Genomic DNA, 12,005 nt, shown 5'->3' with positions numbered 1-12,005 from the left:
CCCTTGAGCGCTGGGCCACGGGTAACCTGGATTTGTAGCAGAGTTGGTTCCTCGTTACCCATATCGTCCTCCTCTTCAAATACATCGTGGAACGACATAAACGTATCATCAGCGCTATGGCGAGGGGCCGTAGGCGTATCGTCCGCAAATCGAGTGGTTTGACGAGGGGTTGGGTTAACTGGGGTCGAGTCTGGTCGAAACGGTGGCATCGACGAAGGCAGAGTACTTCGGAGCCGGATCGTATGCGGCGGATCCTTCTTTCGCTTCCTCTGCGTTGTCGTTGCTTTTTGGCGAGAGGACGCTTTTGGAGCTCTTCGTGATGACGGAGGGGCTATAAGTACACGCTTTCTTCGCGATGTAGACTCAGCCGCCACCAAATCATTAGTCTCGGGTCCAGCCTCGGCGACGATAACCTCCTCGGCGGCCTCCTCGGCGGCCTCTTCGGCGGCGGCAGCCCGGCGAGCCCTCTCGGCGGGCGTAACGATCCTGATCGACGGCGAGGCAGAGCGTTGAGGAGGATCTCTGGCGGCGTCCTGTGCCAGTTGTTGTATACGTCGTTGTTTCCGCGTACCGTTGGCGATGGGTGACGGACGATGCCCAGAAGGGTCATCATCCGCCTGCCGAGCCGCGCGGCGGCGTTTAGGAGGCATCACGATGCCCTCAGATAATGAGATTCAATAGAAATAGATCAATTGAAGCCATCAGAATAGGTCAATTGCCGTACTACGAATATCTACGTGGCGTTGGGCAAATTTTCATGTATATACAGGGATTATGCGTGCGTAATTTCGGCAAAAAGGGGGGGCGGACGCTGTCAACGCAACGGAGTGTAAAGAGGCGGTCTAGGGGATGTCGTTGTTTTTGCTTAATTTGCTGTCGCCTCTTTGGGGACTACCTTTACCCGAAGGTGCCTACGTAGGGACTAGGCTACGACGTAGGTATTAGCTAGGGCACTTAAGTGTCCCAAACGTTGCCCGTGGACCGCCTACCTTAGGCCGATGCGCAGCGTGCTTGCGGGGAGTCTCGGCCAGGCCGTCGGTGGGCAGGTGTGCCTCTGGGCTGGGTAGGAGGCGGCAAATCAGTACCTACCTAACTCAGATACCTAGGCACCATACATACTGCGTACCTACTTTCGTGACCCGGGCGGGGAGGCGTGCGTAAGTATTTCGGTACCTACCTCAAGGTATGTGCCTACACACGTCGTTGAGTGACGGAAAAGCGCATTATCGGACATCTTTCCGAGCTTGCATTCGCACATTATTTCCACGGCTCTTTGCAGCATCGAGCACATCTGGCCTCTTACTACTAATATATCGATTTAGAAATGAATACTCAATTCCTCATTATCAAGTTGATTGAATCTATCTATGCAGTTGCTTAACTCAACGAGTCCAGGCTCATCAACTTCACCTAGGTCGCAAATGCTAAACAACGCCAAGCTTTCTCGATTAAATCCCCAGTACTGCGGATTACTTTCAAGACTTGCGATGGAGGATACCAGCAGCACCCTAGTAGCACGTCAGTCGAGCCATCGACGATTTGCCTTCATTGATTGACTTACTTGGTGCTGGGGAAAGATGAGGGTGTCTGCCACAACCACGTTCTCCCGGCGCGTGCTGGTAAAAACGACTACTTCGGCAATGTCGTCGGGAGTCAGGGGCTCGCAGCCGCTGTGACCAGGCGATCGTCAGCTCAGTCTATACCAACTCCAGATGGGGGAGCGTCTGAGATGTTTGGAAAGAACATCGACGAAAGCCGTGGGGACTCCGAGGCTATTCACTTACGCGTAGACGGCGTCGGCCTTGGACTTGTCACCATAGAAGCGGACGACGGAGAATTCCTAAGTTTGGGTTAGAATAGGAGCCGGCAGGCATTTGGCGTTCCGCCTTGAGTCGGGGACGTACGGTCTCAACCTGTCCGGGATCGATTTCGATGACGCGGATGCGAGTGGCAATGAGCTCCTTTCTCAGGCTGTCCGTAAAGCTACGCACAGCAGCCTTGGTGGCACAGTAAATAGAACCACCCGGGTAGGGCTCGCGACCTGTGGTTTTACGTCAATGAAGTTCTCAACCCCATGGAACAGTTCTATATACCGGCAATAGAGCCAATGTTAATAATGTCACCGGCGCCACCGTCGGGCCTCGACTTGAAAATGGGCAGGATGGCCTGGGTAATATTGATAAGACCAGTGACGTTGGTTGCGAACATGATATTGATGTCTTCCTCGGCAATTTCAGGGGCTTTTGCGACGCCCTTGACGAGACCTCTGCATGCCAACATCAGTCTCACTCAATGACTGCAACCGCGAGGACCATGGGGAAGGCTGTTAAAATATCATGGGTGGGGACTTACGCGTTGTTCACCAGGATGCTGATGTCCTTGAAATCCTCTGGTAGGTTGGCCACAAGCTGGCGGACCTCCTCCGGGTTGCTCACGTCCAATTTGACAGGATGAATCTTGACGCCATTTCCGACTTCCTCATTGATCTTTGCGGCGATCTCTTTCAAACTGTCGATACGACGGGCTGTGAGAATGAGTTTCAGGTTATTAGGCGACGTCCGCGCGTATTCAAAGGCAGTGCTCTTTCCAATACCACTGGAGGCGCCAGTGATAAGCACCGTCTTGCCCTCAAGGCGTCTGGCGGCAGCGGTGGCAGACATGATGGTTCTGATGTGGCTCTTGTTAAAGATGGTCTGGAAGGTGGGCGATAGACGAAGGTGTTGACGAGAGCAGAGCGTAGAAGACAGCGAGCAGACTATGCGGTTCATGTGTAAGAGCCAGAGGAGGAGGGAAGGGAGATTGCACAACTCGGGACTTAAAAGTAAGGGCCGACTTTAAAATGTTGATCTGAACCCTTAGGCCAAGGCAGCGTGTAACCTCAGGGACGAATGATTCTTAGCACGTTTCCGACTGTCAAGAGACGGATAAGGCGAGGGGAAGCAGATGGTAGAATAAGACGATACGGCGGACGGGATGGATAAGCCCCACTATGCGGGGTTTCAACAGCCCGATAACCGGCGGGGGAACGCGATTGCATCATTTCTATCCGAGGTGTGTGCATTTATTATAGATATTAGGTACGGTCGTCCATTTTTATTTTTGTTTTATTTTCACCGTTGTAAACGACCAGAAAAGGAGTAAAGAGAACTTCGTCGCGCTTTGGCGCAGGTACTCAGGGGCCAGGCAATACCACATTGCGTGTTGTCTTCTAAAGCTGCTCGTCACACCAAACGCCCACTAATAGGACGATGAGTGCAAGGCAACGTCAAACTTGGCGGCCTTTACTTCCCCCGCCACCGCAGTCCAAGACCCCCGCTGCTCATCAGCAGAAGAGTGCGTGTGGAAACCCACAGTAAAGAATTCATTGTCATGTCTATTCATCATGCGTTGCCGCCGGGCTCGCCAATCTATGTGTCATCTATCGTACGCCAAAAGCAAACCAGCCAGCCTTATCCAAATTCAATCTGTTGAAGACACGAGCGTCGTCGCTGCCGACGCCCTTCTTCTCCTCTCCATCTCTGTCTTGATGTGCAGTTGTCGCTGCTCTTCGATCGAAATCCGATTTCGGCGATAGGCTCCCAAGCTGATCAGTATTGCCACGCCTGATAAGATGGCGCCAACCTTCATGTCTTGTTGGAATGAGTCTGCGTACACCTGTCGGACAGCCATAGCTTGCGCCTCCGTCAGGCTCGTCCCCGCTCCAGTTATCGTTGACAACTGGTCTGGTCCTAAGACTCCTGCCAGCTCTTCTCTCATATGAGTACCTAAGATCGCCGTCGACGCCGCAATTCCTAGACTACCGCCGAGAATACGGACTTGTGCGATGATTCCCTGGGCTGCAGCTGTGCTCTGTCAGAAACGGAGATAGAAGAGGTGCAGGGCTGACGCGGCACTTACCATGGTCCGGAATCTCGGATTCTGTTGTGCCAAGGATAGTGGCCGACGTTGCTGACAATCCAAATCCGAAGCCGATCAGGGTTAAAAAGCCTAGTGCCTTCGGCTCCAGCTCGACCGACGGTGATAATGTTGTTAACAGTCCGCACCCCAGCGTCATGAAACAACTTGCGGTGAACAGAGTCTCAAAGAGAAGGTTTCTGTTCTTGCTCACCAGGCCGCCAAGAGTACTGCCTAGAGCGACGGATCCTAGCATCGGCAGGAGAAGTATGCCGGCGAGCAAGGAGCTTTTGTTGTTGACGATCTGTAGGTGAACAGGGAAGGCGTAGACAACAAGCAGGTACGGAAATCCCAAAAACATAGTGTGCAGCATAGCAGCGACGTACACGTGGTTTCTTAGCAGTCGAATCGGAATTGTCGCCATAACGCGCTTGTCCCAGAACCGAGCTACAAGTGTCTCCCAGCCCACCAAGGCAATGAAGGAGAGGACGCCTACAGTGACTGGGACTATGAAAATAGCCCGGTGCCACTTGTCTCCATCCGAGCCAACGTTTTGAAACGAGAAGACAACGAGCACGGAGCCAGCCACGAGGAGGAAGGACCCAACAAAGTCTAGTTCTTTCCAAGTTCGACGTTGCAAACTTGGCAGGTGCTTAGCCTGGGGCCAAGTCAAGTAGAAAACGACCATGGATACAAATCCAACTGGACCACTAGTAGCAATTTAGCACCAGCCCGTTATGACTATGAGTAGACTTACTTGATCCAGAAAATCCATCGCCAAGAGGTGTAATGCGTTAAGATGCCGCCAAGTACGGGTCCAAGAACACCAGCACTAGCGATCACCATTCCTACGAGGCTGGCGATATGCTGGCGCAGATGCTTCGGGCTAACCTCTGGGAATATGATCATAGTAATGGAGTATAAACCTGTTGCAGTCACTTAGTTTCTTTTCCGGTGAGAATACAATGTGTTCAGCATACCAGAGCCGCCTAGGCCTTGTAGTGCGCGGCATGCGATCAACTGCTCAAGGTTCTGAGAAAAGCCGCAGCCAAGGGAGAAGCAGAAGAAGATGACGAAGCTTGCCAAGAAAGCATTACGGCGCCCGACAACATCGGAGACTCGAGCAAACAGTACTGCACAACTCAGATAGGTGAGCGTGTAAGCCAACGCGACCCAGTTGATGAGACCCATGGATTCAAATTCTGCGCCGATCGTATACAGACTCGTGGCAACAATAGAAGAGTCCAACATGGACAGAAAAAGGCCAAGGCAAAGTCTAGCTCTTGATCAGTACTGGAGACACAGGCGATGCGGACGAAAGTTACACACCCGACACTCAGTAACCAAAATCTCCATGCTGGCAGGGAGGCATCGCGATATTGATGCCTCGGCAACGTCTCCGCCTTGGTGGTCTCGACATCGCCCCTCAAGTGACCCATCGCTACCTAAGTGACAGTGATCTCAGGCTTGCCTGACAGGCCGTCCGATAGAGCGTTTGAGTGTTCTGATAAGGAAAGCTTGTCGATCGATCGTGAGTATAATATGCGGTATATATATGGCGTTTGGCGACAGCATCGGCAGGCTTGGAGCTTTCTAACAAGAGAGACGAAAGCCAAATGTGCTAGGGCAGGGTAACCTCCGATGGAAAGGACAGCACCGTAACGTCAGGCTGTAGGTCCTTTGGCTCGGACCATTTGCGGCGACGACGACTCGTGATAAACAGGTATAGCGGTTGGCGGCAGAACAGCACAACTCATAGTGAAGAATGCCGCGGCGTTGAGATGGGCGGAACAGCGAGTGGATGGCGCTTGGGAGGCGCGTCGAGGAGCGAGCAAACACGACAGAGCAGACACGACTCAACGGAGAACCGCGATTAAAAAGACAAATAGATAGATGGTGCCATTTCCGAATGCAAGGAAAGAACGAGTCGGCGTTCGGAGCGACAAATGGAAACAGGACCACACGAAAAAGCATGTTCGGCGTTCAGAATGCATTCGCATTTGATCCACTAGCTCCGAACTACGCCCCGAGGCAAGTCACATAATTTAACCACCGTCTCTGGGCAATCAACCTCCTAGTGTGTCTGAATTCGCGGCTCATGGCCCTATTCGTTTGTCTCTCGCCCGACGCTGCCGGCCGTAAGCTGATTCCGTGGGCGAAGACGGCGTGGAGCCGGCGCGCCACGCCGACCCCAGAGACTGAGACCAGTTGTGAGACAAGGCACAAGGCCAGTGTAAGCAAGGGCAAAGCGAACCGAGAGGAACAGAAGAAGAGGAAGAAGAAGAAGGTCGTCAAGATTGCAGGCGGTCACTACTTTCGGCGTCTCGTAGTTCTCGCTCGGGGCCAGCATGTTTTGATTACAGATGAGGAATGCTAAGTAGTCAAGACCTCGAGCCGCGCCGTTGAGGATGTGGGCGACAGGCACGGTCGACTTGAGCCAATGCAACATGCCAGTGATCGGTTCCCTTGAATCCGACCACGGGTCTCGTTCTTGCCATCTTGTGGGGAAGCCGACTCTTGTGGTCCACGGCCCTCAATACCGAACCTAGCGTCGGAGGTCATTGGAGATCGGGGTCGGTGTCTGCTGGCAAGGTGATGATGCACCAAACGCCGGCATAACAAAAAGGGGGCCAACCAAAGCAAAGGCCCTAGTGGGCATGCATGCGCGAGGAAGAAATGGAAAATGCGGGCTGAAGGTTGAATAACGTTTCGTTTGAGCGTCTCAATACCTGGGCAATATCCCGGAAGCCCTGGAGGTTCTAGTCGGCTCTGTTTCGGTGTCAGCCAGCATCTGAACGTGTATGCACCTATTCCGCATCGATGTGAAGACGACAAGATACACCTTCCCACCTAGGCGAACATGATTGCTCTTGCGCAGAAGACATTCATGGAGATGGCGGTGTCTCTGTGGCATCGGGCGCCTGGTGAAAGGTGCGTGAGTCGAAATTCTCTACCAAGTAGAGCGGCTGCGACGACCATGCACCCCCAAGCTCCCTCTCTGCTAAACAGTACTGTCGGGGCACTTGCAAGGGGCAAGCAAAAAAGGGGACGGATGGAGACAACAGCAGGACGTGAAGGGCGGCAAGAAAATCTCCAGCGGACACGAAAGCGAAAATGAAGGGGAACATGAAGTCTGACTTACCTGTCCATTTTGCTTATTTCCCGATTTCAGCTTGATTTCCTGTCTGGAATAGACGAGATGGCACTCGTGGAAGACGCAGCTGACAGGACGAGACCTGGGCCCGCTGTCACGCCCGGAAGATAGTTGCCATACTTCCGAAAGAGTGAAGCCACCTCAAGCTCCCGGCACGGCCACCTACCAGGGTCGGCGAGTGTACCTACCTTACTACCTTACCTTACCTTAGGTCCAGCTCGGATTGCTGTTATGTAAGCATTCCCTGACCAGTCTTTCTGGGACGTACCGAGCCCGGTAGGTGCCTCGCCTTACCTGCCTTAGGTAAAGGTTCTCACGGTACTCTGTACACTAGTGACTACCTCAGCAAACGCTCCACACCTTACTTACCTACCCTGCTACCTTAGGCAGGCAAGTGCATTCGGATTACCACATACGCTTTTCTTCGAATTGGTTTCGCATCACCCAGCCAGGTCAACCAAGCGGAGCTCAGTCGGCTTTCTACTCATCTCAGCGGAGACATCTCGCGGCAACGGTACCTGGACGTCTTCACAGCCTTCAAGTTCCGTCTGTTAGCGTCACTACATTAAGCGTACAGCCCTCCCAAATCGTTCGATCTTCTGTGGCGTACAGTCCAATATGACTGATATCATCGCCGGTCAAGCTCTGCCCTGCCTCTCTGTTCCTTCAGAGAAGGAAAAGAAGTATGATCGCCAGCTCAGATTATGGGCCGCCAGTGGCCAGGCTGCTCTGGAGTCAGCCAATGTACTGCTGGTCAACTCCGGCTCGGGAACTATAGGCGTAGAAACACTGAAGAATCTCGTTCTCCCAGGTAGGCATCATATGACTATACCTCTTTGGAGCCGAAAAGAGCAGCTGATCGAACTCAGGTATCGGAAAATTCACCATCGCCGACGACACTACCGTGACTGAGGCTGATCTGGGTGTCAACTTTTTCCTTGACGAGAGCTCACTGGGTAAGTCTCGTGCACAGTGCTGCACCGAGCTACTTCTTGAGCTCAACCCAGAAGTGGAGGGTGATTGGCATCCTCGTAACTCGGTGAGCTACCACAGAATGAACCATATCAAGGAGCTCATGTGCCAACTACAGGAACAGGAAACCCTGGAACTTGGAGAAGTTCTAGGCAGTGACAGCCCTTTCACAATCATCCTGTATACGCTGCCCATCAGACCCGAACATCTCAGCGCACTCGAGTCCTACAGCCGAGAACGCAAGACGCCACTCATCGCCATCCACTCAGTGGGGTTTTACGCTTACTTCAGGCTACGTCTCCCTGGCGTCTACCCCATCGTCGACACTCACCCAGATGCAACTGCCACCACGGACTTGCGTCTTCTGACACCTTGGGAAGAACTGACGGCTTTTGCCGAGAACATGACCAAGGATATCGACGGCCTTGATAACCACGAGCACGGTCACTTGCCGTTCGTAGTGATTCTTTTACATTACCTCAAAGTGTGGAGATCAACCCATGATGACGTGCCGCCCACCAACTATAAGGAGAAAGTCGAGTTCCGCAAGATGGTGGCCAACGCTGCCAGGGTCGATAACGCAGAAGGTGGCGAGGAAAACTTTGAAGAGGCTGTCGCTGCGGTCTTGAAAACCATCTCGCAGCCATCCCTGCCCAGTGCTGTAAAGCAGGTGTTTGAGTACCAGCACAATAACGAGGTACGTACGGAACAAACCGCATAGTAATCGGTGCTCACCTAGTCACAGTTGGAATCAACATCAAGTTTCTGGGTCATTGCTGCTGCAGTTCGCAATTTCTACGAGAAGCACAAATGTCTGCCGCTGCCCGGCGGTCTTCCGGACATGAAGGCCCAATCGAGCGTCTACATCAAGCTACAAAACATCTACAAGGACAAGGCTCGCAAGGACGCCGCTGAGGTTCTGAGCATTATTCGCCAAAATCCTTGTGGCGAAAGCGTTGACCCAGCTGAAGTTGACATGTTTTGCAAAAATGCCGCTTTCATCAAGTTAATCATCCCCGCAACTGACGGGGACGGCCAACTAAGAAGCGTAGCTCGTAAGTATAACACCGTTGTCTACTTCAGAGGTGCCACAGCTGAACCATCGACAGAACAGGAATTTGCCAACGATGAGCTGGCTAAGGACCCGTCGATGCCGATGCCTCTTTCACTTCTGCCAATATATCTTGCTCTCCATGCAACATCTCACACATCTTCGGCCACACCGGATGACATCATGGCATCCGTCCAGAAAATCTTGCCAGATGCTGATGGCAACAAACGAGTCATCGAAGCCGCTCACGAGGTGTCCCGTGCTCGTGGCGGAGAACTTCACAACGTTTCCGCCACGGCAGGCGGCATGGTGGCCCAGGAGACGATCAAGATAATCACGAATCAGTACATCCCAATAGAGAACACGTGCATATTCGACGGCATTGGGAGCCGGACCCAGGTACTTCGCTTCTAGACCCGGGAAAGCTTTCCACTCTGCCGACCTCCCTTGCCACTTCAGCACGCATCGCAATCAATGGCACCCTTCGACCGGCATACATGCATTTGGAAGGGTAGACGAAAACGTGCACAATCTCCCTATGGACTTCAGCGTCGGGCTTGCAGATCTCGGAGGGAAGGGTCCTCTGGGGAACGTCCAACTAGTAGTGTGAGAAAAACCCTGGTCGCTGAGATATTTAGGCTTCTGGGCTCGGCGTGAAGACGGCACTCTTGCATGTGTGGTGCACAAAACTGTTGTGCAGGGTAGGGGAATGCAACCCTTCAACAACTAATTCGAAAGACCCGGTTGAGCGTGTGGGGGGCCTGGGGAAGGACGTGGATCTCGTCGGACCGCAGTCCCTTGCAGTCAGGATTTGGGTGGAACGCTGGGGGATGGTGTGCTCGGCCGGCGCAAAGGGCATCAATACTGCCGGGGTTCGGACGTATGGTCTAGTAGAGAGGTGTGAGTGTCGTTTCTGAGAATGTGACTGTGAAGGGGGCTTAGAGTTGGGAGTCGAATAGCGGCTTTCCCGTGAGATATGAGTTTGTAACTTGAATGGCAGGCCTCACACAATGTGTGTCGTTCACATACTTGCGATTTATTACGCACAGTTAGGTTCCGTGCAGGTATTGTCAGAATCCCAATTTTCAAGTTAGCAACCCTATACCGTTTGGCTTTAAAGGGCACCCAGTGACGAGTTTTGTTCTGCTGCTGACGATGGAGACCAAGTGGGCAAGCAGAGGGGATGCATCCCACGCCCAGCAACAACCTCCGGTCTAAGTCTCTAGGAACGAAGAGGGAAAAGTGAAAATGCCCGACGGGCGCCAAACCGTCTTGTCATCGTTGCCCCATGCTAGCCGTGCTGACCACCTAATGCCCTCTGCAAGATATCGTTCCAACAACTTGAGGGCTACCTCCTATCCCATGGGTTCTCAAACGGGCGGGGTACGTTGACTTCGAGTGCCTTGCGATAGGTACAAACGAGTCTCCCGGAGTGATGGGCAGTGTCATAGACATGCAAAATCTCCGCGGTCGACGCTGTTGCTTGGGTCTTGTGAGCTTAAGCCGTCTTGAGAATGGAGACTGCAAAGTGATCTTAATTATTCCAGATGCCACCAAAAGGAAATTTGTCAGTGTCAGATCAAGCTATTAGTTGCAACAATGCATAGGTACCTTTGAATCCAGCAAGCCAAAGCTCATTCGCGCGCAGACATACATATACCCCTGTCCTGACCACCCGTGACTTTTCATTCTCACAGGAAGGATGCAGCTAGGGAAGGAGAAGAGATTCAGACGGGTCGTTAGGTCCAATGACCAGTATTAACCAGAACCTCTTGACATGGGGCATGTGGAATTGAACATCAACTTTTGATAGTCGCTAGACCCCTGTGTGAAGTCTGCGTGGAATGCGCATATTTCACCCCGCCATTAACGAGGTATTACGGACACAGCCTTGTGAGTCGCTTGGTGGTGCCCCGTTACTTTGTTGACATCATCGACACCGTTCAAGATTTAACGGATGTTGCGGTATGGAGTTCGCAGCATCTGCCGAGAAACACGTCTAGCAACACGGCCTCCAATAATATCCGCGCTCTGAGCCTGTAGAGTTACCGCTATGTGAAGGGTAGATGGGGAGAGAGAAGAGGCAGAAGCCGTAGGGGAGGGCTGAGGAAGATGAAGAATGAATGCATATGGACAGCATTAGGGCTGGGGCCGTGGACAAACAAGCTCACAGACTGAACGACAGGACGTGTAGACTTCCACGGAGCATCAGCAGCTGGCCGAGTCTGCCCAGCCATGGTAGCCAACATTTGCATGGAAATATGCTTGTCTCCTTCCCAAGTCGACCGAAAGACGCGAGGATGTGGGGAGGTAATCGGGCAGTCGTCGCACGATGCAACGTCGAGACATAACGCAACCCCATTCACCATTCACCATTCACCATTCAACTTTACGCATTGAGTCTGACTGACAACGCTGTTGTTCCAGACCGAGGATCAGGAACGGGCGGATGCACATTAACACATGACCACTCGGGCGCAGAAGCGAGAGATGTAGCCGGTTGAGCACGCCTACGCGCTGTTTGACGGCTGTTACTGTCTGTCTGCTAGACCGCATGTGAAAGAGGTGCATTGGATCATCTGCCGGGTAAAGGAGGGCAGTCGATTAACTTCAGGCAATTGCCTCCCGTTAGCGGATAGCGGGCGGCAGAGGAAAAGCTGGGGTATGTGCGTGTGTGTCTCTCTGTAGGTGTGCATGGTAATGGTCACGGCGCGGTTCGCCGGGAGAAGTTCCAGGCCAGGCACAATTTTCCCATCTCGTTGAAGATGACGGCGTTGCAGGGTTGCCAGCCAACGTGTCGACCAGGCAATCTATGCGCAGAAGACAGGTGAGGCATCTGTACTACGGATACCTACCTGATGTTCCTTGCATGCAACGTGGGTTCTCCGAGCATTGTTCGCCACATCTCGTAGCCGAGCACTTAAATCTGCTCCT

General features: G+C 52.8%; 3 protein-coding genes across 3 annotated transcripts; 1 reads left to right on the top strand and 2 right to left on the bottom strand.

Moving 5' to 3' along the window:
• Nucleotides 1–1,475: 1,475 nt before the first annotated feature.
• On the bottom strand, nucleotides 1,476–2,660 carry CGCS363_v008203 (NADP-dependent 3-hydroxy acid dehydrogenase; the record flags this gene model as incomplete). The annotated part of the gene is made up of 6 exons (XM_036640052.1): nucleotides 1,476–1,508; nucleotides 1,562–1,670; nucleotides 1,785–1,840; nucleotides 1,905–2,041; nucleotides 2,094–2,266; nucleotides 2,353–2,660. The coding sequence occupies 6 exons, from the start codon at nucleotides 2,658–2,660 to the stop codon at nucleotides 1,476–1,478; spliced, it is 816 nt and encodes a 271-aa protein (XP_036494370.1).
• A 799-nt stretch (nucleotides 2,661–3,459) lies between these two features.
• FUS6-8 (Efflux pump FUS6) lies at nucleotides 3,460–5,333 on the bottom strand (the record flags this gene model as incomplete). The annotated part of the gene is made up of 5 exons (XM_036640051.1): nucleotides 3,460–3,842; nucleotides 3,898–4,604; nucleotides 4,652–4,820; nucleotides 4,875–5,170; nucleotides 5,224–5,333. 5 exons carry the CDS (start codon nucleotides 5,331–5,333, stop codon nucleotides 3,460–3,462), a joined length of 1,665 nt encoding a protein of 554 aa, XP_036495041.1.
• Nucleotides 5,334–7,666: 2,333 nt separating this feature from the next.
• On the top strand, nucleotides 7,667–9,485 carry nae1 (NEDD8-activating enzyme E1 regulatory subunit; the record flags this gene model as incomplete). Its single annotated transcript, XM_036640050.1, has 4 exons — nucleotides 7,667–7,859; nucleotides 7,918–8,717; nucleotides 8,766–9,075; nucleotides 9,130–9,485. 4 exons carry the CDS (start codon nucleotides 7,667–7,669, stop codon nucleotides 9,483–9,485), a joined length of 1,659 nt encoding a protein of 552 aa, XP_036494490.1.
• Nucleotides 9,486–12,005: the final 2,520 nt, after the last annotated feature.

The sequence above is a fragment of the Colletotrichum siamense genome (assembly GCF_013390195.1).
Source record: "Colletotrichum siamense strain Cg363 chromosome Unknown KSG_Cg363_contig05, whole genome shotgun sequence".
Classification (NCBI taxonomy): Eukaryota; Fungi; Ascomycota; class Sordariomycetes; order Glomerellales; family Glomerellaceae; genus Colletotrichum; species Colletotrichum siamense.
The sequence above is the reverse complement of the archived record's forward strand: the minus strand, read 5'-3'. Positions and strand labels throughout refer to the sequence as shown.